General features: G+C 43.5%; 4 protein-coding genes across 10 annotated transcripts; 2 read left to right on the top strand and 2 right to left on the bottom strand.

The window, feature by feature from the left end:
- Nucleotides 1-389: 389 nt before the first annotated feature.
- eya3 (EYA transcriptional coactivator and phosphatase 3) lies at nucleotides 390-12320 on the top strand. 4 transcript variants are annotated; one of them, XM_035183692.2, is made up of 19 exons: nucleotides 390-524; nucleotides 3406-3510; nucleotides 3966-4015; nucleotides 4148-4242; nucleotides 4332-4412; nucleotides 4511-4565; nucleotides 5141-5250; nucleotides 5516-5653; nucleotides 5854-5939; nucleotides 6226-6397; nucleotides 6566-6720; nucleotides 6824-6907; nucleotides 7005-7094; nucleotides 7320-7378; nucleotides 7470-7630; nucleotides 7992-8106; nucleotides 8497-8618; nucleotides 8707-8807; nucleotides 9041-12320. In XM_035183692.2, exons 2-19 carry the CDS (start codon nucleotides 3454-3456, stop codon nucleotides 9119-9121), a joined length of 1812 nt encoding a protein of 603 aa, XP_035039583.1. In that variant the 5' UTR covers nucleotides 390-524; nucleotides 3406-3453; the 3' UTR covers nucleotides 9122-12320. The 4 variants fall into 4 exon arrangements, with proteins under 4 accessions (XP_035039583.1, XP_035039581.1, XP_035039584.1 ...); XM_035183690.2 differs by having other exon boundaries at nucleotides 6551-6720; XM_035183691.2 differs by lacking the exon at nucleotides 390-524 and adding an exon at nucleotides 560-744 and having other exon boundaries at nucleotides 6551-6720.
- Nucleotides 12321-12814: 494 nt separating this feature from the next.
- Nucleotides 12815-16631, bottom strand: LOC118125258 (XK-related protein 8). The gene is made up of 3 exons (XM_035183687.2): nucleotides 16195-16631; nucleotides 14432-14622; nucleotides 12815-14091 (listed from the first exon to the last, which is right to left on the bottom strand). Exons 1-3 carry the CDS (start codon nucleotides 16533-16535, stop codon nucleotides 13259-13261), a joined length of 1365 nt encoding a protein of 454 aa, XP_035039578.1. The 5' UTR covers nucleotides 16536-16631; the 3' UTR covers nucleotides 12815-13258.
- Nucleotides 16632-16741: 110 nt separating this feature from the next.
- Nucleotides 16742-21216, bottom strand: xkr8.3 (XK related 8, tandem duplicate 3). The gene is made up of 3 exons (XM_035183689.2): nucleotides 20284-21216; nucleotides 18870-19057; nucleotides 16742-18685 (listed from the first exon to the last, which is right to left on the bottom strand). The coding sequence occupies exons 1-3, from the start codon at nucleotides 20607-20609 to the stop codon at nucleotides 17934-17936; spliced, it is 1266 nt and encodes a 421-aa protein (XP_035039580.1). The 5' UTR covers nucleotides 20610-21216; the 3' UTR covers nucleotides 16742-17933.
- Nucleotides 21217-21629: 413 nt separating this feature from the next.
- LOC118125256 (serine/arginine-rich splicing factor 6) lies at nucleotides 21630-26299 on the top strand. Of its 4 annotated transcripts, none has more exons than XM_035183686.2 (7): nucleotides 21630-21828; nucleotides 22885-23048; nucleotides 23398-23463; nucleotides 24556-24662; nucleotides 24768-24982; nucleotides 25139-25216; nucleotides 25322-26299. In XM_035183686.2, exons 1-7 carry the CDS (start codon nucleotides 21722-21724, stop codon nucleotides 25851-25853), a joined length of 1269 nt encoding a protein of 422 aa, XP_035039577.1. In that variant the 5' UTR covers nucleotides 21630-21721; the 3' UTR covers nucleotides 25854-26299. The 4 variants fall into 4 exon arrangements, with proteins under 4 accessions (XP_035039577.1, XP_035039573.1, XP_035039575.1 ...); XM_035183684.2 differs by having other exon boundaries at nucleotides 21671-21828; nucleotides 23398-23467; XM_035183682.2 differs by lacking the exon at nucleotides 23398-23463 and having other exon boundaries at nucleotides 21631-21828.
- Nucleotides 26300-26420: the final 121 nt, after the last annotated feature.

Below are 26420 nucleotides of genomic sequence, written 5' to 3'. Positions count from 1 at the left end.
GCCTTAAACCAAACATCTTGATTTGGACAGAACACAAAATATCTGAATATCTTCCACAGTTAATAAGAAAAGGGACGTTAGCTTATGTTATTTTAACAATGTCTTAATAAACATTATTGTATCAACGATATTTTCTACCAATATCTCTACAGTAAATAAGAGAAAGACATTTTTTATATTATCCAAAGTTAAAAGTTAGCTTGAATTTAGTCGTTAGCCTGTTCAAACTAAACACTCTAGCTTTAGATGACTGTAAGGTTCTGTTGATACATTTATTTAATCATTATTTGACATCCACGTGTATTTATCGACATTTAACCTCATCGTTCACGAGTTTAAATAAAAAACGTTAGTTCCTCTCACCTGTCGCGCCAAAGCAGAACAGGCGTCGCGCATGCGCAGTTCCCCCTCCCTGCACCGCAGCTTCCTGCCAGATAGTGCTCCCTAACAACAGACAAAGCTTGTGTCTGTGGATTCACATGAAGACGTGGATTTAAAGACGCTCGTCCTTCGCTCCTTCGATGGTGAGACCGACGCGGGTCCGTGTTGTGTGTCGGTGGTGGGGGGGTTCACTGTTAGCTTCACTGTTAGCTCCGCCGCTAGCCGCTGCGCGCACACGCTGCCATTTCTGAGCCCACTCCAATGGCTGCAGGTCCCGGCTAATCCCTGGAGCGGGAAACTTTCACGGCCGGGCCAAACTAAGTCCCGGCGGCTACTCGGTCGCCATCGTAGCGATACTAACGTGTACGTTAAGTAATCTGAAGCTAACTGAGTATTTTACGTTAATACTGTAGCTATAACGCGTAGTAACACCGTTAGCATGTGGATGCTAACGCCGCTATTGCAAAGCTCGTTCGGTGGCGTCTAAATACTGGGGTACTACGTTGTATTCGTGTTGCTCGTTTTTAGTTACACATCAGTAAATATGTCTTTTCCTCATTTAACGCGATGTGTTGTTTTGATTTTAAATCAAACCCGGAGGAATCTGCTGCTTCCAGAGATTAGCCTGGTGTCAGACTTCACCTTCACAGCAAACTGTCCTCGGCTTGGCTATTTGCTGGAAGACATGCCGATGAAGACATGAGTGTCGGGAATAGACGAGAGTATTTTTATGACCATCGATCAGTATCCAGGCAAAGTTGTCAATATTTACCACAATAAAGGGAAATCAGACAGTTAGATTCACGTCTGTGTGTTAAAAGCTGCGGGGATCAGTCAATTAATCGATTAGATGATCGACAGACAACTGGTTAAACTGATAATCGAACAGTCCTTCTAGTCACTCTTTAAAAAAAGCAGATATGCTGAATATTTGCTGTATTAACTTCTCCAATAGGAAGATTTTATGTTTATTTGTGTTGATCTTAAACCTGATGAGTTTTTGAGATTGTTGATCAGCCAAAACAAAATATTGAAACCAAAATCGAGACCTTGTTGGACACTTCAGTGACTTAAACGTTTAATTGCTAAATTGATAAACATGCATCGGGTCAGCTAAATGTTTGAATGTGATGAATTCAACAAATAGTTTGTAATATTGTAAAAATAATGGTTATATTGGCAATAATGATAATATTAGGGCTACAGCAAATACATTAATCATCAATAACTGCTCTCATATATCTGTATATAATAAGAAAGTCAATTGTGACTTGGAGAAGCTTCAAATCAGCCGAAGCTTCAACTAGCACATGTAACTAAATAAACTAAAACGCTTATAACATAGTTTTGACTAATCGTCGCATGCTAGCTTGTTAATTGTGAATATTTACTTTGTTTGAAAAGTAAATCTGAACATTTCTGTTCCCAATGACGTGGTTCTTTCAGAGAGTCCTTTGGGGGTAATTCAACATGTTCTGTTCGTCAAATGAATGAGGATTTATTCCAAATCAGTTCTAACTCAATCTTAAATTTGAAGTATCCGTGGCCTCAGATTAACCGATGTTTCCCTGGTCTGTGGTTCCTTTTGGCCCTGATGATCCTCCCTTTTGGTAAAGACACAAAACACTTGAGGCAAAGGTTCCTGTGTCAGGGCGATGATATTCCTCAGGTGACACTGGACCACGGTGATTCCCTTGGTTACTGGTGGTAACAGCTAGTGGGACGATCGCTTTAATGGATTCTATTCCGTCAAAATGGCCAGAAAAATGTCAGCTGGAAGCAGTGGGCAGTTTTCCTTGAGATTTAAATGTTCCCGTGCGAGGACGTGATCACAAGCAATCGTGTTAAACCATTCAGTGAAAGCTCGTGTTTCAGATAACGTGCCCTAGGTATGTTACGCATGGTCCCAGGCTGCAGCCCCCCCCACACACACAGTTGACTTAATTACACAGGCATGAGTTGATGATTAGAAGTTTCTATTAGCCCGCTGATTTAGTCTGTTTCCAAATTTCAGTATAAAATGGTCGGAAATTCAGAGTTTTAGTTTGAAATCACTCAGAACAGAGTTGGACATAGCGATTTGGCATGGTACGTCAGTAAAAGTAAATATTTGTAATAGTAATTTGTTGAAAGTTTTGCCCTTTTTTGCTTTACAAATTATTTAATTTAAAGCGCTGATAAGGTTTCTCTTTAAAGTACCATATTGATGACCAGTGTTTGTAAGACCAGTAACCTAATGATTCCCATCCCTGGATGTCATGTACTGATAGCGATGTACCTGTGATAGACTGATATCATCTGACCAGTACATCAGTTGGGCTCTCGTTCACATAAGTGAAGCTGTTTTGGGGTCAGGGCCACTGAAGATGTGTAGATATTTATTTTATCACCTTTTTTAAAGTTTTTTGACATATGCTTCGATGGTCCAGCCAATTCAGGTGCGCACCTTCGATACCGAACGTGCGCCACCAACAACCGCCGGACACGTTCGTGGGATTTTGAATTCGCCGTCTGACCTATTTTCTCTTTCTGTGTCTACGTTATGTCAGTTAGATAAACGTGCCGTCTCTCCAGCCGAGGAGAAAGGCCAGTTGAGCGAGCAGTGGACAAAACGAGGTTAGATCTTATCCCCCTGTGACATCTATTGATTCGACAGCTTGCACCTGAGCACTTAATGCTTCTGGCGAATATGTTTTCATTGAATTTAGGGTCGGTCACATGTAAGGTGGCACAATTCCTTAATCCCGCCGCAAACACAAGCATGGTGGGGACATCGAGCAACGTAAGGGTGACATGTATCTCACCTGCAGGTCTCGTGCTGGAGATTAGACAGGGGTGTCCCGTTTCCTTCATCGCCGCCACCTACCTGCTGATCATGCGTGCGATAGTGGGTGGGGTGTGCATCGATGAGCACTTATCGGACAAACGGGAGGGGGACGTCACGCATCAGAAAACTACATAAGGCATAAATCCAGGCCGTTCATTCTGTGCCGTTGTGCGTTTTGCTCCTGTGGTTGTGTGCAGGGTCCGGAGAGGCTGTTTAGGTAGAGGGAGTCGGCTGAGCGTGCAGACATGTCGGGTCGCTCCGCTGCAGAGATGGATGACTCGCAGGAGCTGCCGGAGCTGCCGGTGAGTCCGCGCGAAAGAACGAAGACGTTTTTTTAATTGTTTGTCTCATACCTAGATACGCCTCTACGGTTTCAGATACGGTTTAACAGCGCACTACAGTATGTTTATCAAAATATGATGACACTACGAGCCTACAGTATTTTGATGATGTGCTGTTATTTAATTTTAATGCTGTAGAGCAAATGCACTCTATAAAGTTGAGTGTAATTCTTCTTTCAGTTTCCTGTCAGTGTGTTTTTGTTTTCGACAAAAAGTTTTTTTTAGTATTGACAAATCTTCCGAAACCGAATGAAAATTGCTGACGTGGCTGAAAGTCGAGTTCAAGCTACACTAATCTCTTATTTTGTATTCATGTGAATGTACTCATGACAGTATGGAGGAGAAAAGATGAATATCACAGCCCTGAAGCAGCAGAGAGACATTGTCTGTAAACTTGTTTTTGTGTGTGTCTCCAGTCAAAGAAAGCCAAGCTTGAGATCGATGGTGGACTGGAGAAAGATTCCAGGTTGGTCATTTATTTTAAAATCTATTTCTCATCTTTTGATTCTAATCCTGATTTTACTTTGAGTTTTTAGATGACTGAAGGGAAGCTGCAGAAATTGTATAAAATCATAATGGGCTCTGTGCATTTTTTCAGTGCTCTTGGTGACGATGGGAGTCCAGCTGCTGTTTTAGGTCCTTCAGAGCAGGAAAACTCATATTCTGCGCTGTCCACCGCTCAGCTTGATCCAGGTAAATAGAAGATGTGGAAAAAAAGGCTTATGTTACAGAAAGGTTCCTGGAAAATAAGCTATTCACTAAACATCTGTCTTTGGTTACAGACGACCAGGAGCAGTCGGACATAGACAGAGGAGCAGCGTCTCAAGACTGTGGCGACACGATGAACTCGTATGCACATTCTGGTATGAACTGTCTCTAAACACATGGTGCGATTAAAGTATGACAACCACTCATCTGTCAAACTGACGCTGTTTGTTTTGGTGTTTTTTTTTTTTTACAGCCACAGACTCAACGGCCACTTCTGAATACACCCAACAGGTTTATCAAGGAAGCAAGTGAGTACACGGCATTGAACAGATGCCAATCTCCTTATCACTTATCACGTTTTAATGTGGAACGGACATGAAGAATGTTGAAAGGTGACATTATTCAGATCTGGCTGCAGGCTACCATTGCCACCACTAATTTAACACACCTGAATCCTCGAGTGAAGTGGTTGAACTGTGTTTTGTGTGATGTAGATGCCAAGTTTTGACAAGAAAGGAGAATCAAAGGGGGAAAAGGAGATTTTTTATATTGTCCACCAAGAGTCAGACAGTGTTTTTAAAAAGTCTAAACAAGTCTGAAATGACATGTTTGTAATTTTAGGCCTGAACAGTTCTTGCGCTGTGGTTGTATTTTCGCTGTGTGGCTGTTAGAGTTGTGTTCTCCACTCTGCTATGTCCCCCTTTCTTCAGGTATGGGGACATGATTCTGGGACTATTCCTTCATGTCTGTCCCACTTGACATAATTATTAAATTTCCTTTTATTATGGTCTACAAAAAAGTCTTGCATGTTACATGTTGAAACCTGCAGAAACCTTTTTATAGAAAATATCTTTTGATGTAAATTTCCCTCTCTCCGTTTCAGTCCAGCGGTGACGTCGTACACCAGTCAGCTGGGCTTTCCTCCTCTGGTCCAGTCCGCTGTGTACTCGGCCTTCCCCCAGACAGGCCAAACCTACGGCCTCCCACCGTTTGGTTAGTCCCCCCCCCCCTTCTCTAACCGCCCTTTTTTTTTTTAACACTCTCTGCTCACTAAAACCACAATCACTCCTTAGTTCATTTGCTTTTAAAGGCCTCACTGTGCTTCGGTGCTGTGGAATCGGTTTGCTTTTGATCTCTGCTTAAACACACAAGGCCCACACATCCTCACTGGTTTCTTGACTTTGCCCTGGTCTTCAATGGCCCACTCCTCTCGCTGCCTCTTACATTTTCTGCTTCCATTGCTCTCTTCCATCTTCAGGTGCTATGTGGCCAGGCATAAAAACAGAGACAGGGCTGCCTGAGGCACCCTCTGGTGGCCAGCCTGGGTTTCTCAGCTTCAGCACCACATATACCTCAACCCAGCCAGGCCAGCTGCACTACTCATACCCCAGCCAAGGCAAGCTGCAACCTCACTCTGCCTCACGAGATAACGCTGTCACACTCCCTGCAAATACGAGAAGCACTCGAACATAAACAAGTTTGTCCTTGCAGCAGCACAGCTCTGTTTCTCCTCTGTCTTTTGTTGGTCACTTCATCACTGTGTAGAAATGAGTTATTCCCCTGGCACTGTTTTACATGAGTTCCCTTTGTCTCCAGGCTCCAGTTTTACAACATCCAGTGTGTACTCCAACATCCCCTCAGCTACAGCCACCACCACAGCCTCCACCACAGCGACCCAACAGGTAGGGCCCATGCTAGTGTTACTGGGAGGAATCAAAAGTTAAAACTCTTTGTATTGACGTCACAAATCCTGACTGTAAATTAGCAGCCATGCACAATAGCGTATTGAATAAAACAAAGTCAACATGCAGTGTTTACTGAACAGCACAAGTCATTCCAATGTTCCTCCGCCCTTGAGAAACATTTTTTTTTTATTCCATCTCTATTCATTGCTGTTATGATGAATATCTAGTGAAGTCGAAGGTAGAGAGAATCACAATCTTCCCTTTTCTTTTCCAATTCTTGCAGGAATTCAGCAGCTACAACTCTCTGGGTCCGAGTCAGTTCTCCCAGTACTACGCTCTGCCTCCCAGCTACGTCCCCGCCGGGCTGGCCAGCAGCGACGAGCAGGGGGCGGGTGTGGCGGGATATTCGGCTGTGAAGTCAGAGGACGCCGCCTCAGCTGGACTTCCTCCCAGAGGTGAGTTCAGCGCTTTAGATGATTAATATTCAGTGTTAGATTATTTTCTTGTGTCCATTGGGATAGCTGCTACACTAACTCCTGAATATGTATTTATTTGAATAACTTGTCACCACTTGTTCATCAGCATTTGTTCTGTTATCTTATACTAAGATGCCTCTCCACCAGAGAACCTCCCAGTAGGAGCAGCTCTTCCCATCAGTGTGGCGCTCCCTGCTGATGCCAGAGAGCAGGACGAGGTTGGACGCAGGAACTCGGTTGGTAAAGCTAAAGGAAAAGGGAAGAAGTCTGAGAACTCCCCACCGGCGGACAGCGACCTGGAGGTAACCACGCAGTTCACTGGTTGGCCACTAACTGAACTATAGTGGTATACTGGGTTTTTTTTTTAATGCAACAATTCAAATTGGTTTTCACTTCTGTTTTTAGCGTATCTTTCTGTGGGATCTGGATGAGACCATCATCATATTCCATTCACTGCTCACTGGCTCCTACGCACAGAAGTTTGGCAAGGTTTGTTTCTGTAAAGAGAAAATACAACATGAAGTGAAACAGTGGGACACAGTTCACCGTCTGAACTCGTGTTGTTTCTTTGATTGTGTTTGTTCAGGACCCAGCGACGGTGCTGAACTTGGGTCTGCAGATGGAGGAGCTGATCTTTGAGCTGGCCGACACTCACCTTTTCTTCAATGACCTGGAGGTACAGTGAGGAGAGAAATAAGAGGCTGTTATTTTAAACCAGTGAAACCAGTCAAACCTCAATCCTGTTTTCTATATTAACATTACTATTTGTATGCTGTAGTTTCTGCCCATTTCTGTTTATATATTTACCTGTGAAGTCTTGTAGTTGTATATCTGATGTTATATTCTAACCATTCAACCACTGAAGTTGAAATACATGATTATTTCCTTTGATTTCTTTCAGGAATGTGATCAAGTCCATGTTGAGGACGTGGCTTCCGATGACAATGGCCAGGACCTGAGGTGTGTTACACACTGTTCTTCATACATTTGCCGTATTACATACTTTTCTCTGTCAACGTAACCAACAGGTTATTTTTTATCTGCTTTTCAGTAACTACAACTTCTTGGCCGATGGCTTTACTGGGCCCAGTGGTGGAGGAGCAACAGGAACCACAACCGGAGTCCAGGGAGGAGTGGAGTGGATGCGTAAACTGGCCTTTCGATACCGCCGGCTAAAAGAGATCTACAACAGCTACAAAGGAAATGTTGGAGGTGGGTTTGCATATAAAGGAATAACTTTAAAAAAAGAAACCCACCTGAAACAGAGACTTAAAGTCGATGCTTACAGACGTTTCTCTGTGTTTAACACCTCAGTGGTAAACAAAGAGAAAAGTCAGAGTTCAAGTTCGGAGCCAGTTAAGTTTGTTTAACCTGTTTTGTAGAACCGGACCCTGGAGATTTAAAGGAAACGTACGCCAGAAAAATAAACTGCAGAGTTTTTGATTAGCTTAAGTCCTAAAACTGCAGTTTGTGTGTTTACTGTTCCTGATAGTGATGTCTCCATCTTCTTCGTATATAGGATGTGCACTTTAAAGAGAAATCCTCTGAATGGATGCATGTTACTGTTTTCCAGGTCTGTTGAGTCCGATGAAGAGGGAGCTGCTCGGACGACTTCAGTCTGAGATCGAGAACGTAACGGACGCCTGGCTCAGCACAGCGCTCAAGTCTCTGCTGCTCGTCCAGTCCAGGTCAGAGCGACGCATTATTACCATCAGTGTTGCTCTTTACTTATTATACTGTGAAGCAGCATGTTGTGTTTTTCTCCTCACTGGCTGACACTTGTTTTTTTCACTGTTTACACACACTACTCCGTGTTTGATGAATATTTAGCCTGAGGCCTGAGTTAGACAGCCGCTGTGAAACAACCACAAGTTTGGCTTCGAGTCTCTGCTATCGTTCAGTTTTGGTTTTATTTATCTATGTTAATGATTAAACAATTTAAAAAGTACCCGTCCTTTGTAACAGGGGAAAACATGGATTACTCCGGAATCTTAATTTTACTCAATGTGATAATCTTAACCACAGAACTGTACACTTTAATTAAATAAATGAAATTGACGTCTGATTCCCACTCCCAGGGGGAAGTGTATGAACGTGTTGGTCACCACCACTCAGCTCGTTCCTGCGCTGGCGAAGGTCCTGCTCTACGGCCTGGGAGACGTCTTCCCCATCGAGAACATCTACAGTGCAACGAAAATAGGTTCAGATCCCAATACAAAGCACAAAATCTGCATTATATTCATTTTTTTAAATGTAGTGTGTAAGTGGCTCTTTTCCTCTCCTTGCAGGAAAAGAAAGTTGCTTTGAAAGGATCATTTCTCGCTTCGGGAAGAAAGTTACTTACGTGGTGATCGGTGACGGTCGAGACGAGGAGTTTGCAGCAAAACAGGTAGATTTTACTCTACATGTCTCTTTACCCTCTGGAAATACTTTCTACGTTCAAACACAAGTACAGTCACTGCAACTCTGGATTTGTTTGTTTGTTTAAAAGTTGTCCAACCCAGAAAAGTTCTCTAATCAAGAATTAAAAGCTAAATGGATTATTTCTGTCTCCTGGATTAACCATCAATGCCCCATCTACCACCAGAGGCTAAATATTGTGTATTGTCTGTCTCTCTGCAGCACAACATGCCTTTCTGGAGGATCTCCACTCACGGGGACCTCGTGTCCCTGCACCAAGCGCTGGAACTGGACTTCTTGTAGAGGAGCGGCTACGCTGAATGTCGTACACTAAAAGGGAAAACGTAGTCGTCGTCCTGTTGGCTCATGGAGATGCACTGCGTGAAAAAATCCTTCAGAACCCCAACAATACACACTCGCATTTTAGAATCTGCTCTAAAGGACGACGAATGACCCGGTGTGTGACGGTAAATGTACTGAGACGGACTTTGGGTCGGAGCTGACTGTGAGTAACAGACTGGACGCAGCCGTCGGCTGAATTAAGGTTCCTCACGTCCGGCACCCCCCCTTTCGGCAGCTAACCTCACCACGGCTGAGACTGGCACTGATTTGGAAACAGAAGGGAAGACAGATTTTAACTTTCTCCTCCTCCTCGGTCTTTGGCCTCATTTTCTTTGTTCAATATCAAAAATCCTCCTGCAGTAATCGCTATCCTCTTTATTTTTGTATTTCGTTTTCTTTCTGGATATTGACAACCAAAGGGCCATTCTTCTTAAATGTCCTTCTCTTGTGGAGTAGTATCTTTTTATTTAGACCCTGTATTATTTGAAAGAATAATATCAAAGCAAACATTGGGTTGTTTTGCACTCGTTCAAAGACTTGAAGGCATCACTTTGCAGTTTCCTTTGCAAATCACTGACTTTCTAGTTACTGACCATCATCAAGAATCAAATAATAATGTATGTATTGTAGCCAGTCGGATTTTTAACACAAGGTACGAGATGGGATTTTTAAAAAAAACAGAAAACCAGACGTCTGCTGCTCCCCCGGTCAAACCACAGGTCAGTCAGCTGACCTCCTCGCAGTGTGAGTGTGTGATCTGTGGTCAGCAACTGGTGCTGAGAATCACCGGTTTCTGGATGAACAAACACTTTTTCACCACCATCCTCAATGTATTTAAATCCTCTCTCAGCTGTTAAGACAAGTGCATCCATCAACAGAACTCTCAAAAACCATCTAGTGGTATTGAGTATACTTCATTTTCCCTGTGTGAACATAATGTCCGTATCAGAAACTGCCTAAAATCGATAATGTGGTTGATGTGAGACGCAGAATCTCAGAATAAGATTTGTTTCCCTCTGCTGGTTGAGAGAGCCGTCTCTTCTTTCTTACGCTACACGTGATTTTTTAAAAGTCGTCTTTTGCCTGAAGAATTCTTTAACACGAAGCTGATAACGTGGTTTTCACAGGACGACGACAATTATCGGTAACATTTCCCGTCTCTCGGGCTCCTCAGCGAAGTCCTACGTGTCCTCGAAATCCCCCGAGGAGACGAACTCCGATCAAAATTTAAAAAAGGTGTTGCGATGATTGTGTATTTAAAATCATGGCTGTCCGTTATGATACAATACAGCTCAACCAATGTTTTATTGGCTTGTTGTCAAATCTCATTTCAATATTCTGAAATATTTTTTTTGTGTGGCTACAAAAGCAGAAATGCATTGTTGATGAAATCGACGATCATTTCTACCAAAAAGTTATTTTTGTTTACAAAGGCGTTTTCGCGACCTGTCTTTTCAGCTTCTTTTTCAGGTTATATGTTATTTAGCTGTCGTTTGTTTTAACAGTTCTTTAAAACTATTTCATTATCAATTGATAACTTTTTCTCGCCTCTATTTTTGTCTAAATCTGCAACAGTGAATCCGATTCATGAGCAACTATTGTGATCATCGATTCATCATAAATCAGGAGATCTGGCTCCAGCTTCTCAAATGATGGTACAAACATCAATGTCTTGTGTCTGCGGCTGTTGACGTCAGCAGCAGAAACAGTTTCAACTGTGAAAAAATGGGAAATGTTCAATTTACTGTCGCAGAGAACCAAGAAAAACTGCAGATTTTCTCCCTTAAGTGTCAAAACAAACTTATTTTTGCGACTTATTGTGAAACTTAGTAGTAGATGATCAAAATAGTTGCTAACTAGTCATTTCAGCTTGTTGAACCTTTTAAATCTACGACCCCCCCCCCTCAATGACTTTTACTGCTTTGAGTTTTCATCACGGCGACCCACAGCTTCTTAGAGTCAGACCCGAGGGGGCGGGGGGGGAGCAGCAGCGGCGACGACTGTGCAATACATTTCTACTTTGCTCATTAACTGTATTTCAAAAGGGATTTTTTTTTTTCAGCTGCTTGTTGAAAATGGGGAGTGGGGGGGGGGCGACAACTTCGCTGAACCTGAGATTACGACTGAACAATACTGAGCCTGAAGAAGATTTTACACACATGCAGCTCGACCGTTACGATTGTGTATTTGTGTGTTACTCGTTTGTGTTACTCGTGTGCCTGTTCATATTTATATTGTGCCTTTTTTTTAACCATCATCCGAACGCATAATCTCAAAGGGAAATTGTGTACGATTTTGTGTTGGATACATATATCACTGCATTGTTATACTATCCAAAGTGTTACTTTCTTTTAATCCAATATTTCTTGTTTTTGTTATCGAGTTAGACGTTTTGATTGAACTGTCCTGTCTGCACTGTATTTAAAAGGTCTCCTAAGAAAAGAGTGTTTGGTGTTGATTGCTCTGTGTTTTTTCGCTAATGGATCCCAGTTTTAGTATTTTGACAATTTTACTGGTGAAAATCTCATTTCCCAACAATCACATCAGCTTGTATGGCTCCTTTTTGAAAAGGAGGTTTTATTTTGCTGCTGTGAAAACATCGCTTGGACAATCACAACCTGTTAGACACGCTGTTTTCTTTTTTTAACGCAGGTCAGATTACGAAAGAGAGAGGCACGTTTTAAGAGGCCGTGCTTTTTTTCGATGGCTCAGTGTCGTAGGGGAAAGATGGGATCATTAGCCCCTGACACACATTTGAGGAAAACATGAGACCATATGCAATCTCTGCGTTTTTTCTTTCTTTACTTTATCTGCATGCCTTGTCATGGCCTTCAAAAAAAAAAAAACACGACCATGTATATTCTTAGACGTGTCCTCTTTTTCTTTTTAATGCCAAATACTGTTGTTGATTTTAAAATGCTGTCTTGTTTATTTTTCTATCTTTTTTTTTTAAGTATTTCATCTCGTTTTCAAGGACTTGTGAGGCTGCGAGTACCGAGCCTGAATATGATCCTGTAAACTGAAACCCCTTCATCTTTATTCATGCTAATTTAATTACAATAATCACTATTTCCCCTCGGTCCCTCGACACGGTCCTGTAAGGTTTGTCTGAACCTGAGACTCAATACGATGTAAATAAATTTTAAAGTTTCAGACTCAAGTTTGTCTTTATTATTTCTTCTAGTATAAATGAGAAGTTTTGAAGTAGTTCCAGTAAAATCAAGAACGTTCTAATGGAAGAATCATTCAGTCAATTTAAGGAAATGCTGCCGTTGTTCTTTCTGTCCAAACAGATCAGAATCCGTCCCGATGCTTTTGAAACTTCCGCATGAGAAAAAGTTTTACCTCGAGCAATGTGGTTTGGTTTTCACACGTCCACATTTTTGTTGGTCAGCGGGGTTATGCAAAATACATGTGAACAGATAACTGGGAAACTGGGAGGAAAGATGAGACACGTGTCATGAGAGAAACATTTAAAATTTCTTTTCAACATTTTGAGATATTATTTGTAGTATTTTGTTAGATTTTCCCTGATTTCCTGGGAAATAAATCCTGGATCTTGATGGAATAAAAAAAGCAGACGTGTGGAATTTTGAAAATGAATTAAAATGTGGTTTCATAAGGAGACTGTTGGGCCTCTACTGAGGGACATTCTGTTATCTTATTCTTTATTTTTCGCAAAGTGAAACTAAGGGTCCAATGAAATAGTGAATAAACCTGAGGAGGACCTTGCTTTTCTAACAAGTGAACAACAAAATTCAGCTAAACTTCTGCGACACATTCATTTTCTTACAGTCCCTTAAAATTAAACATTTAGAATAAGATCTGTTCAACTCCAGAGCAAATGAGCAGGAGGAATAATTACAGCAGCCAATAACTGTTCCCACGTAATGTAAACAAGTATTGTTTTATTAATAATAATAATGATAATGATAAACCGTAACCACAATGGAACCTCAGTAGTGGCTCATGAGTTTGACTGTGTGGTTAATGAGCCGGTCAAAGTCCTGTGAACTCAGTGGCGTGTTGACAGACGGCCTGCATGACTCGTGTCCCTTCCCAACCTCACGTCCTGTGTGGCTGTCAAGTGACAGCTGGTCAGGAGTAGAAGTTCTCCGCCATCTTCCTCATTCTGTTATTGCAGCGGCCAACGCTCCGCGGTGGTGGTGGGCTGGGCGCGCTGCGATCTGTAACGTCTGTAACTAATAACCCCTTCAAGGTGAGGTTCTGAGGAATGTCGTCATATGAAGCACCTGAGACCGTGTCCTTCAGCATAAAGTCCACCTCGTCACCAGAAGGTGATTCACCCACAGCTGCCTCATCTCCATTTTGGGTCATCCCAGCCGTGACACCTGTCATCTGCTCTCTGTCGAGGTTTGGGTGATAGCGCTTGTAATATATTATTGTAAATAAGAGGCCAAGGCCGTAAACCGACACGACACTGACAGCAGTGATTAGAGCATAAGAGAGGGTTATTCCACCATGAGATGGTTCTGTGGTTATCTTCCAGCACCACAGGCCGCAGAGGAGGGAAATATCCGCCACTTTGTACCCGTGGTAGAGCAGCATCCTGGTCCTGGTGCTCCCCTCCGCCACATTAAACCAGTTGAAATACCAAATGAGGCCCACAGTGGCTCGGTAAAGCCATTCTGCACCGGGGGTATCCATGAAGCTGGTCTTGGATCTCCAGACGAAGAAGAATAAAACCAGCCAGGAGCAAAAGAAGTGGCTGAAGATGAAGCAGGGCAGCACAGAGGCGAAGAGGGCGAGGGCGACGACGCGAGACGCGATGCAGAGCAGGTTCCAGATGAAGTAGACCACTGAGGAGATCAGCCGCTGGTCCATCTTGTCGGGCAGGAAGGAGCGCAGGGAGCGGTGGTACATGGTCACACTGATGGCGATGGCTGCGGCTGAGCCGATGGCCTTCAGCACTGAGGAGGAGAAGAGGTCAGAGTTCAAGAGGCAGAATGTCAGAGAGGAGGAAGCACTGAGGTCCAGGTTGGACTGAAGCAAGAAAACACGTGTATTAAATCTATGTTTTCACTTTAGTGGGTTTAAGTATTGAACTCCTCAGGTTCTAGAGCTCTAAGGAATAGTCAGACCTCAAATGACCCTTAAGTACTGTAATTAAGTAAATTGATTTAGTTACATTCAAACCACCAACGTCCAGACTCTTTATATACCATATACTCTTAAATCTTATTTCAAATGTTGTAATACTTTTAAATGTATTCTCGAAGTTTTCTGCCCCACATCACCATGACGACACACCTGTCACCGGGTCCAGCTGACCCCGCTGCAGAATGATGGTGAGCATGAGCACGAGCTGAGGGCTGCTCTCCGAAAACGCCTCAAAGAGCCGCAGCATGCTGAGGTCGTGGCTCAGGAACACCGCGACATTCTCGGGGTCCTGGGTCTTTGTGACGAAGCTGTGGACAGAAACCTCCACGACGCCTGCATGCCTGAGAAGAGAGGGAACAAGTTAATCACATAATAAATTATATAACTAAGTAATAAGGCTGATTGTGTTAACTGTAGATCCAGGGGCCCCAAAGGTCCCATCAATGATTTGATTCCAAAATATAAAAGTTTACCACAAACAATGACGGTGTCCATCCTCCATGATGTCGTCAGGACTTGTTGAGGGTCCTTTACATATTTTTGTATCAAAGTGTGGCCGCATGTAGCTTTAATTTTATTTTATAGAATAAATAATTCAGAGATGTGCATTTATGTTTACATTTCACATAAAAGTAAACTTTCATAGTTCAAGCTACTAGTGGTGCACCGATGTATCGGCCGTATATCGGTCGATACATCGGTGCACCACGCCCTTCACCGATGGTTTCGGCGTGCGAGCGAGCGTATCGCGCCAGGAAACAGACTGAAAAATGATTTAAAACGATATAAATGACATATTTTATATGATATAAATGATCAAATATGCATCCCATACTTTGTATTCCCCTTCTGTTGTCCTGGAGTTTTAATTTTCCCAATTTTCCCAATCACACAATTAAATGTCCCCCTCTGCCCATCCACTACAGCCACACAAGCAGTCATATAGATACACAGAGAGAGAGAGAGGGGGGGCCTAAAGGCTTGCTTGGAGAATACGTCATTTACCCCCGATACCCGACATTGAACGGGTTACATACAACAACAAGCGCAGAATCGCGGGTGAGTAGGCCTGGTGATACTGTTAAATGTTTGGCTGAATAGGTGTCTATGTCCAACCATGGCATCTAAAGTTACACTTGTCACTTTTTCTGTTTTTCATATTTTTCAAGTAATAAACAAATATCGGTATCGGTATCGGCCAAGAATTTCCATATCGGTGCATCCCTACAAGCTACATTACATTTATCTGACGCTTTTCTCTAAAGCTACTTACAATAAGTGCATTCAACCACGAGAACAAGCAAGAATCAAGTAATTACAGGTTGCTTCAAGGCTGGGAGAGCATTTCCCTGGAAGGAAAACAAGTTCCGTCTTGTCAAGGTTGATTTTCAGGTTCAAGTTCTATATATGTTTCATTTTCATTTATAGTTATTCATTATAGAGTTAAGGTCAAGCTGTAAGAAAATATATCAAATATATATTGAGTTTCTTTGAAAACTGGGAAATCTATGTTAGAGAAGCTGGTACCAGTCAATATTTGTCACTAGTGAATAATTTGTAGTTTCAGGTCGTCCTGAAAGTTTCATCTGGGAATGAAAAGCAGCAAATTTAGTTTCTACTAAAGCCAGTTTTAGTCTCATAATAAGAATATTCAAAGAAACAAAGTGCTTTAAAATGTGATAAAACAAATCATGTACGAGAAGATTCATAGATTAAATTCATTAAATTCCTCCATGAATACAAATACATGTTTACACACCGGCTGGAGGGAACATCCAGGGTGGAGTACACAGATGAATATCTAAAAACGAAACTGCCTGTGATGTAATGTCAAACTGCTTCATTTACTGTATTCACACACAGCTTTAAATACTACATGACATACAGGAGATAGGATTATAATGACCAACAACCTGAAGTAGATTCCCAGCTGGAGCACATGAAGAAGGTGGAGCTGCCACAGACTCAGGCATCTCTCCACCTTGGTGTCCCTGCTAAAGTCCCCGTAGCTGTACCACAGCCAACTGTAGAGCTGGCCGAGCACCGAGGAGCCCAGCAGGAACAGCAGCAGGACGCCGAGGCTCACGTACTCCTCTTCCTGGTAAAAACTCACAACTGCAAGGATATCCAGAACAATGTCGAGCACCAGGAACACCAGACCCAGACAAGTGAAGAGGAAGTCCACGGGTTTATATTTAAACACAGCCTGGGTGTCGTTTATCTGTGTAAACGGCTGATCTGAGAGCAGCGTCATGCTGGAGACCTGCTTACACTTGTTGCAGAGAAAGACAACTGAAAGTATGAAAGGAGTAAGGTTCAGTGTTGATATAGTGTGTAACCACTCCCACAGAACAACCCCCTATGGAGCTCACAGCCCATCGTAATGAAGAACTGTAGAGCGCCTGTTTACTATTCATGTTGTGTCACTTCTGTAAAAAGGAACAAGTGCAAAAACACAAATTTAAACTGTTCATACAGGTCATTTTTTTTAATAATTGCACGTGGCAATTGAGAAAAACATCCACGCAGCAGAGTCTGTAGCAAAAATCTTGTTTTTGAACATTTCGAATGAACATTTCTGAAATTAATCAACTAAAACAGGTTCGACATGTAAAAATAACACAAACCAAAAACAACAACTTGAACAGACTTTTAAAGAGATTTAAAGTGAACATGCTTCACCTAGAATAACTGTTTAGCACAGCATTACTCATAAACTGAGGGAAAAGTTTGTTTTGATGAGTTTGAACTGAAGTTATAGGAAAGAAAATGTGACAATTAAACAAGAGAATGACTCATAAGTGGAGCTTATGGTCAAATCTACATTCAAGGTCCTTCAGAGAGGTTGCAGTGGTAGCAGCTGTGACACAACCCAAAAGTACAACGCACACATTTACAACGCACATCTGTTGTCATGTGAACCCCTGAATAGTATAACCTTTAAAGTTTTAAGTCAATTCCAAAAGTAACAGGGATCAAACGTTGGTAACACGTTGAGAAATTAGAACGTTTGCATTGTGGAAAAACAAGGTGTTGACACAACCACCACAGACCTTTGGCAATATGCGAAATGATTTCAACATGTTCAAGTTGACTTCATGTATCAAGACATTAAAATACATTCACTTGTAATAAAAAAAAAAAAAAAGAATCTATCAAACGTCACGAGCATTTTTCAAAAACTTAGCTTATCATATTACAGGAGCTTCAAGTAGAGTTGAGATATATTGCTGTGTATTCTGTGTGATGACATTAATTTATAATCCTTTAATATTTCTTCTATTAAGCCTTTGTAATATTCGATTTTTGTACAAAGTACCTGAATATGTTGGTTATTTACTCTATTGGAGTATGATATTGTAAAAGCACATATACTGTGAATAGGATTTTGTTTCAAGTATTGTTTCTGAGCTTGTATGTTGGTTGAAATCAGGTCAGATATGAAGATGACGTCATTGGCACAAGATGGCAGTGCTCGTATCCAGGATATTTTGGCTTCATTTCTTTCCTTCTTCATGATATACAGTCTGTGGTTTATACTGAGCATAGGAGACAGTCAAGAGTTGGACTGATGGAGATGGACAACACTCCATCACTTCCACACAAGGTTACGTTTATCAGCTGAATACGATTGGCTGTGACATCACAGACATCATAGACGCGGTGATTCTGCTTTACTGGTTTTGTCCGTCTGTCCAACGTCTTTCTGCTTCGAGTAAAAATTTGAAGCGTGGCCGGCCATCCGTTTGTTGAGCAGCTGGGAGGACAGCGTGCCGTCCTGGATGGAAATGTCTTTGAAGGACACTTCGGCATCAGGCAGATCATCGGGCAGCCCGGGGTCCCTCATCGGGGGCCTCCACAGTTTGGGGTGGAAGCAGCAGTAGTAGAGGGTTTTGAAGAGCAGTCCCAGGAGGTAGATGAGAGGTAGAGTGATGATCAGAGCCAGGGCGTAAGACTCCGTCTGGACAGGGTCTCTGTAGCACCACCAGGTCACCAGCAGGATTCCTGCATCAGTGGTAATGAAGGAATGGTAGACGAGGCTCCGGCCTCGGGTCCGACCATCTGCTACATTGAACCAGCTGAAGTACCAAATGAGTCCTACGGTGGCCCGGTAGAGCCACTCGCCACCCACACTGTCCATGAAGTACGTCCTCTGCCGCCACACCCACAACACAAAGACAAACCACAGGATGAGAAAGTGGACGCCGATGTACCCGGGCAGGACTGAGGCAAACAGAGCGAGCGCTGCCACACGGGGGGCGATTAGCAGCAGATTCCACAGGAAGTAGATCAAGGAGGAACCCCAGCCCTGCTTGGCTTTGTCTGGGAGGAAGGAGCGCAGGGAGCGGTGGTAGTCCACCACCATCCAGGCGATGGAGGTGGTTGATGCAGCAATGCTCACAACTGCAAAAACAGAAGTTAAACTATCAGTGGAGCAACCAAGAGGAGGTAAACATGACCAACACACGTCAGGACTTACCAGGACCCTGACAGAGTGCTGGAAGAAACCTCAACCCTGCAGCTTTATTTGATTCAACCTCAAAAAATGTATTTGCTTGTAGGTAAATCAAACTAAAGAGGAACTCACACTGAACAGTCCTGGCCTTGTTGGTGCGCAGCATGACATAGATCATGAGGGTGAGCTGGGGCGCGCTCTCACAGAACGTCTCGATGAGTCGCAGCATGCTGAGGTCATGTGTCAGGTACACGGCGTACTCGGACCCTTCCTCTTTCCGCCACCAAACCCTGAAGCCTTGGCGTATGGCGGAGATGTGCCTGCATGGATGAACATGTCAGAGAGGAGCTGTTGCATGAAACACACACACTGTGAGAACATGTCACAAACCAAACCCACGCAGCTTTTACAAAGAAAAGAAGCAATGAGGCGCGATGCATTAAGCGTCTTAGAAAGCTGTGAATCACGCCATCCATATTTTTACGCTTTTCAAACCTGATTAACTCACTGTTTGTTGTGCATTTTAAGAATCCAGTTCCCTTCTGGAACATTAGATCTATTAGTTTCCAAACCTGATTTACATTCAGAACCTGTCAAATATCATTACTCGCTTGCCTGGTTGAGTTTCTCTATGGGAGAAATGAGCAGAGAGTGAAATACCGCGTCAGGGAAGGTGTGATAATGGTGAAGAAAAATAATAACTTAGGAAAGGTTTTAAGTAAAAATGTCTAAACTATTTACATCATCAAACATAAATATAAAACAAATGTTATTACATTCCTAATTTGAGGATCGTTTCGCAAACTTTATTTCAGGCTGAAGTGAACTTGCAACACTTTATTTCATGCGAAACTATTGATGAAACTCTACACGTGTTGGGAAATCACTATAAATAACACAAGCTATTCTTCAGCATTGATACAGTCAAACAGCTACTGGGGCTGATATTCATAGTCATACTGGGAGGGATTTCTCTACGGGTGTAAAGTTTCATAAAGCGTCTGCATGAAAGAAAGTGATGCAAGTGACTTTACCCTCGACAAGACCGAGATAAAGTTCTCTAGACAAATCTCTCAGGAAGCAACTAACGATTTAATTATCATTGATTAATCAGCTGATTATTTGCATTGAGTCCATATTAATAAATACAGAAAAAAATGCCCATGGTAATAAGCCTGGTGTCATAAAAAGTTATTTTCAATCAGCAGAGTTTTCTGCCAGAAGACGAATGACAAAACAAGTTTATGAGATTAAAAAGAGTTAGTGAGTCATGTTTATGAGTTAGAAAGTCATGTTTATGAGATACTAACTCATTATTTTGAGTTACTAAGTCGTTACTTCGAGATACTAACTCATTATTTTGAGTTACTGCGTATTTTTCGAAGGTTTCTCATTATAATGACCATCAGGACTCTTTTAACAAGTGTATTACATTATTATTATTAATATTCAGTCCAGTCTGCTTCGAGGCTGAAGGTTTTAAACTCTGAGTTGATGCAGAACTCCTGGATCGACTGTCTGCGTGGAGCCAGTGACCGGGGCTCACCTGCAGAGGAAGCCGAGCTGCAGCACATGTAGCAGGCAGGAGAGCTTCACCCGGTCCCCGAACAGCACGGTCCCCGCTCCGGGCCGCCCGCTGAACCCGGGCAGCTCCCGGTCGTACATGAACCAGAACCAGCTGAACATCTGGACCACGACCGAGGACAGGACCATGAGGCCGACCAGCAGCGCGAACCACAGCAGGTCCCCGCGGCAGTAAAACTCGGTGGCCACCCACACGTCCGATCCCCAGTCCACCAGGAAGGTGCACACTCCGATCACCGAGAAGACGAAGTCGATCCAGGAGTATTTCGAGAAAGCGGAGCGCTCCATGTCCGAGTCCCGGGGGACTAGCCGACCTGTTGCTGCGAAGCTAACATGGAGCTAACGCCGAGTACCGTTATTTCCCTCCCGGACAAACGCGCTCCTCAACCCATTGGAGGAGCGAGTTGTCGGGACTCTACCGGCTGAGCGACCGCGTCGACTTGCTCCACCGGGGCGACATCAAACCGCGGCGGACATTGTGGGAAGGAAAACGGCAGGAAAAAGTTTCAGAGTACCGGGAACGGGACCGAGACGCTGGTGTGTTTGAAACGAGCCCGTGTGTGCGGCTCGTAACCCCGCCCCCCGCGGATTACACAGGTCCCCACAGGTCGGGCAATCCGGGAGGGAAAGGTTGAACAATTAAAGACCCCCAACATGTTCGATAGGAAAGGGTTAGTCGATTCGTCGATTCTACAGGTCGGTAGAAATACTCTTATATTAGATTGTATTTGTATTGTATTGTATTAATAGACCGATATTAGGCCACGTCCCATTACACCTCAGAGCTCGGCCCTAGTAACACTTTTTATTATACCATAGTTTGGTTGAATTTCCTATTGTGACTTGTTCTTTAAAACTTGTAAGAACTCTCAGCACTAAGTCCACTGTGTGAAAAGGTGCCCACCCTGAATTTGTAATCCCCCCCCCCAAAACTCCAAATCCCTAAATGTGTTGTGCACATAGTACTGTCCAACCACTGTCTGTGGACACTTATTAGTTAGTTAGTTTGCGTGAAATGCAGCGTATCGCGTTATTATGAACTCTTCTTTGCTAACAATGGCTACATGGCTAATGTAAACATTGTCTCTTTGCAGCTGGGGACACTATCAGGTCAGGTTGTTCGGTTGGGACGTCATTCATAATAACGGATTATGTTATGAACAGTTTTCTGGCTAATGTAAACATTGTTGTAACTTTAGCCCCTGTCTGTGATTTGCCTTGAGGCCGTGCCTGCCAGTCAAGCCCCCTGACAGTCTGAACTCGGGACACAACAACCCCCCCTCACCATCGAGGCCACGCCTCCCGCCGCCGCGACCTATTGTGTGAGAGGAGCGCGTGCATGTGCCTCCGCCGCCTCGCGCTCGCTCGCCTCACGCTGCGCTAGCACACGAGCTAACAAGATGTCCAGGGTGTACATCGGCCGACTGAGCTACCGGGCCCGGGAGAAGGACGTGGAGCGGTTCTTCAAGGGCTACGGGAAGATCCTGGAGGTCGACCTGAAGAACGGGTAACGACGTCTCCCCGCGGATTCGGTCTTTTATTCTTTTCCCGTGGAGCCAACGCGCTGCAGGCCGCGGACCTAACGGGCTGCCCGGGCCTAGCTAACGGGCCTAGCATGCTAATGCTACACTCCCCGCCGTGTATCTTGTAATTTAACCTCCGCGGACGCGTTAGCTCTGTGTAAACACGCGTTTCTCGGTGTTTTGTTCGTGTATATCTCGGACGTCCGCGGCCCCTCGGTGAGATCCTTCGATCTCCTCCACAAAGCAGCGGTTAGCTAACCTTAGCTACCCGTTGGACGTGGCAATGTCACGGGCGCTTGTTTGTGTTTCGTGCAAACCCGCACGTGTAAATCCTGAAGATCAAAGAGACTTTGTCCCAATATCGTGCACATGTTGTGCACGATGCACGCGCGGACTTCCTCTTTAGCTCATACATTCATTCTTGCGAGACCCGCGGTGATTGGTTGACTGAAACCTTCACACTTTACACACGACAGGTTTAAAATGTGTAGTTCGAGGCGCCGTGGCCTTTGATGTTTGGATTCAAAATGAATGAGCCAATTGAACGATCGTTCTTTGATCGTGTGGAACTATGATCCCGCTGTTTATTGTTAATGATTGACCGAGGAAATAATACATTCATAGAGTTTGATTGTTATTTTCAGGCGTAACAATGCTGGAGCTGTTTTACATAATCAACACAACAATCAAACACTTTCTATTAGATCTATATATTGGGCAATGGGTTTTGGTGTACATGTATATTTATACTTTTTGTGTACATTCATGATTAGAATTATGTTTTTATATATTTTGTTTTATTTTTAGTTATTTATAGTAAAGTTTATGCTTAAAATGGTAAACCTACATTTCATTACTCTCTGTTCTTTGATAACAGAATCTTAGGAATCATCCTAATAGTATATATTATTATTATTATTATTATTAAGTCCATGTTTGTGGGCTTGAGTCTATACACACCTGACCTGTGCTGTGTGTTGTTATTATGAACATCCTTTGAACATCCTTTGTTGTAACCCAGTGTCTTCTTCCCACTGCAGGTATGGGTTTGTTGAATTCGATGACCCCCGCGACGCAGACGATGCTGTCTATGACCTGAACGGCAAAGAGCTGTGTGGAGAGCGGGTCATTGTGGAGCACACCAAGGGGCCCCGTCGTGATGGAGGCTATGGTGGTGGTGGCGGCGGCGGAGGTGGTGGAAGGAGTAAGTCTCCAGAAGAGTATTTCTGTCATTTCACATGAATGATGTCATTTGGTGAGAGATTTCATTCATTTCAGGGAATCATTGATCTAAATTTGCGAAGGGGGCAACATTTTAAAGCTCGTCCTTGGTGGCTGCTGTGCATTCAACTCACATCCAAGTTTTTGATAAAAAAAATTCAGGGGTTGTCTGTTTGTGATACATTTGATTCTATATATTGAGCTTAATGAATGTTTTGATACAGGCCAAGATGGTAATATATTAAAACTGCGATATATAACAAAACGTATTTTCCCAGCCATAAAAAATGCACAGAAAATAATACAAGGGACTTCTTTTTCTTGGACCACAGACAACGAGAAACCGTTACAATCACCCTCACAGACTACAGGGCAACCCAGAAGTCATCAAACTACAAGTGGGTCAGCAGCATTTCCAAATTTTCTTTTTCGTTTTTTGATAACTAGTAGTGTGAAAGTTGAGGCGTAACCCTGGTTTCAATGGGTCCTCCTGGTTTCTGATTTGCTTGTTTAGGTGTGTCTTAGTTTTCATTCATTCCAAAGTTTCTGTTTTACTTTGTGTTGCAAATAGACGAGTTAGACGGCGCTCGAGCAGCACTCACTGCGGCGCTTAGCGGCTCTTTCATCTAAAAGAATAGTCGAGCTGGGTGGAGGTTTCCTTGTCAGTGTGCACCAGAGCCACCAATGACTTGACAAATCTTGGGTTTCCATGTGTTGTGAATATGTGATGGGGCTTAATGATAGAAAGGAATATAACTGTCTTGATTTAAACATTGTAAAATAACCGTCTGATTGTCAAATATCTTGTAATCTATTGATGTCTTATTCCATTTTTTTTATTTATTTAAAAATGACTGTCAATTTAAAGGTAAAGATTTAACAAAGAACCTCAATGTTTTAATTGAAAGAGTCCTTTGCTGACTGCCTGCCCCTATTGCTGGCCATGGTGTCCCCCCTTTCCAAGAGTGTGGTTTGACCATTCTGGGCCCCTGGGCAGACCAAAAAAGGGAGCCATTGTGAATGAAGACCGCTTTTCCCATTAGGCCCAGGCCGGGTGGTGAGGATGCCATGGGGTTAGGAACAGATGTGGGTTCAGCTCTTATAGGTGCCTGAAAACAGAACATGTTTTGTAACAGTGAAATGTCTTAGATAGGATAGCTTAGAAACTTGATGTAGTTCACCGTAAGTACTTCCTCGATCAGTTATGTTCTTGAATTTGATTTGTTTTTCTTATTAAGATTACAGGCTTATTGAGCGTTTCTAAAAAGTTTTATCAGCTAAAGTTGTCATATAGGTGTAGGCTTTTGAATAAATTCATAGGAATATACTTTTTTTCTGGATTTAAATGATTTTTTTGTAATATTTTTTTTTTCCCTTTTCCCAAGAGAATATTGAGATGTTTAGTAGGGTGTAGCTCTGAGTGTAGTGTAACTGCATCATCTCAGTTTGTGTCTGGTCCTCATTTTCCTGTTTCCCTGTTACCTTGAAAGGTGGATATGGGCGCTGGGGAAGAGACAGATATGGTCCGCCTATAAGGACAGATTATCGGCTCATTGTTGAGAATCTTTCCAGCCGCTGCAGCTGGCAGGATTTAAAGGTAAGACGTTCTCACACAGCTGATGCAAACTTAAAAACGCAGAATTTACTAATTAGATTGTGTCAACGAGCATCAGTGGCTGACTTTGTCTCCTTTTCTCTGAAGGACTACATGAGGCAGGCAGGGGAGGTGACTTACGCCGACACCCACAAGGGCCGGAAAAACGAGGGGGTGATAGAGTTCAGGCTCTACTCTGACATGAAGAGGGCCCTGGAGAAGCTGGACGGCACCGAGGTGAACGGCAGAAAGATCCGGCTCATTGAGGACCGACCTGGAGCCCGGCGCCGCCGCTCTTATTCCCGCAGTCGCAGCCACTCCAGGTCAGACACGTCACAGCAGTTATTCCTATCTTTATGTTTCCAAACAGCAATAAAGCCTGTGAAAGTTGAGCTGTGTGTCACAGAAGCATATAGGTGTGGACAGACAAAGTTCAACCCTGAAAATCAATGCTGACATTGGTTTCCCTCTTGTCTCAGGTCTCGCTCCAGGAGCCGCAGGTCTCGCAAGAGCCGCAGCCGCAGTGAGAGCAGCAGTCGCAGCCGCTCTCGCTCCAGGTGAGAAATCTCTTATTATTTTCTTATGTGGATGTTTTTATTAAATGAGAAAATGAGCAGACCAAAGAATGAAATATAACATTTAGTTCTGTTTTTTGTCCACAGGGCGGCGTCCCAGTCCCGCAGCCGATCTCGCAGCAAGAAGAATAAGACTAAGATCAAGAAGGAGGAAGAGGAGCGCAGCAACGGCGCTCAGAAGAACAAGGATCGCAGCAGGAGCCGCTCCCCGAAAAGCCGCAGCCCTAAGAGCCGCTCCCCGAAAAGCCGCAGCCCCAAGAGCAAAAAGGGGAAGAAAGAAGGGAAGAAGATAAAGAAGGAGGATTCCCACTCCAGATCCCGCTCTCGCTCCAGGTCTCGTTCTAGATCAGGAGTGAAAGATCGCTCCAGGAAATCTGGCTCAAAGGGCCGCGAGCCGCCCAAGAGTGACGACGAGGGACGCGAGCCCGAGAGGAGGGTCTCTCGCTCCCGCTCCCGCAGCCCGGTCGACCTCAAATCCAGAGCCAGGTCCAAATCCAGGTCTAAATCCAAGTCCCGTTCCCCCACACCTGCCAAAGCCCGCACGCACTCCCGCTCCGCCTCACGATCAGAGTCCCGCTCCAAATCCCGCTCCCCGTCTCGTTCTCGTTCCCGCTCCTAGTTTCAGGTCGTGGACTGTTTGTCGTTAGCCCTTATCCCAGTGTCTCTCCCCCCCCCACCCCCGTCCTTCATCTACATTCCCCAAACCCCCAAACGCTGCCCCTGCCTCCTGTTTTTTGATAAATAGCTGTAGGAAACCAGGCACTCACGCTTGATGTCTTTTATGCTCATGCTACTCCATTTCATTTGACCTTTACTCAGCATATTTTTTTCATTAGAGATGTCTCGTGTGGAGGTGTTTGTAAAATAACAGGGTGCAATCTCAGTTTTATAAGTTTAAATGATGATATGGTGTGTGTGCGTGTGTCTTTAGCCTTTTTTTAATCACATGTAGGAGCATACCGTTTTTTTGTCAATATGCTTGGTGGGAACATGTTGTGACATCTCCTCACCTTTTGTGAAACCCTTGTATCATTTTATTTCAGATTAAAAAATACCAGCTCTGGATTTGGTTTTGTATCTGTGGTCCTTTTTGTTCTACTGTAACAGATTCTGAGGTTGGACTCTTTCAGATTGTCCCTGTTTCTTTTGTACACTGTTAGAGCTGCAAAACACCACGAGGGGCTTT

This window comes from Hippoglossus stenolepis, chromosome 17, assembly GCF_022539355.2.
Source record: "Hippoglossus stenolepis isolate QCI-W04-F060 chromosome 17, HSTE1.2, whole genome shotgun sequence".
NCBI classification, from domain to species: domain Eukaryota; kingdom Metazoa; phylum Chordata; class Actinopteri; order Pleuronectiformes; family Pleuronectidae; genus Hippoglossus; species Hippoglossus stenolepis.
Note: the sequence above shows the minus strand (reverse complement) of the source record. Positions and strands in the feature narration are given on the sequence as shown.

Excerpts from the sequence above, each read along its gene's own strand:
- LOC118125258 (XM_035183687.2), bottom strand. The coding sequence starts at position 16,535 with ATGACGCTGCTCTCAGATCAGCCGTTTACACAGATAAACGACACCCAG. Across the intron at positions 14,623-16,194 it reads CAGCTGGGAATCTACTTCAG|GCATGCAGGCGTCGTGGAGG; the intron begins GTTGTTGGTCAT and ends CTCTCTTCTCAG. Across the intron at positions 14,092-14,431 it reads TCAGCTGGACCCGGTGACAG|TGCTGAAGGCCATCGGCTCA; the intron begins GTGTGTCGTCAT and ends TCTCCTCCTCAG.
- xkr8.3 (XM_035183689.2), bottom strand. The coding sequence starts at position 20,609 with ATGGAGCGCTCCGCTTTCTCGAAATACTCCTGGATCGACTTCGTCTTC. Across the intron at positions 19,058-20,283 it reads CAGCTCGGCTTCCTCTGCAG|GCACATCTCCGCCATACGCC; the intron begins GTGAGCCCCGGT and ends TCATCCATGCAG. Across the intron at positions 18,686-18,869 it reads CAAGGCCAGGACTGTTCAGT|TTGTGAGCATTGCTGCATCA; the intron begins GTGAGTTCCTCT and ends CTGTTTTTGCAG.
- LOC118125256 (XM_035183686.2), top strand. The coding sequence starts at position 21,722 with ATGTCCAGGGTGTACATCGGCCGACTGAGCTACCGGGCCCGGGAGAAG. Across the intron at positions 23,049-23,397 it reads CGGCGGAGGTGGTGGAAGGA|ACAACGAGAAACCGTTACAA; the intron begins GTAAGTCTCCAG and ends CTTGGACCACAG. Across the intron at positions 24,983-25,138 it reads CGCAGTCGCAGCCACTCCAG|GTCTCGCTCCAGGAGCCGCA; the intron begins GTCAGACACGTC and ends CTCTTGTCTCAG.
- eya3 (XM_035183690.2), top strand. The coding sequence starts at position 3,454 with ATGTCGGGTCGCTCCGCTGCAGAGATGGATGACTCGCAGGAGCTGCCG. Across the intron at positions 6,908-7,004 it reads ACGCACAGAAGTTTGGCAAG|GACCCAGCGACGGTGCTGAA; the intron begins GTTTGTTTCTGT and ends GTGTTTGTTCAG. Across the intron at positions 7,379-7,469 it reads GACAATGGCCAGGACCTGAG|TAACTACAACTTCTTGGCCG; the intron begins GTGTGTTACACA and ends TCTGCTTTTCAG.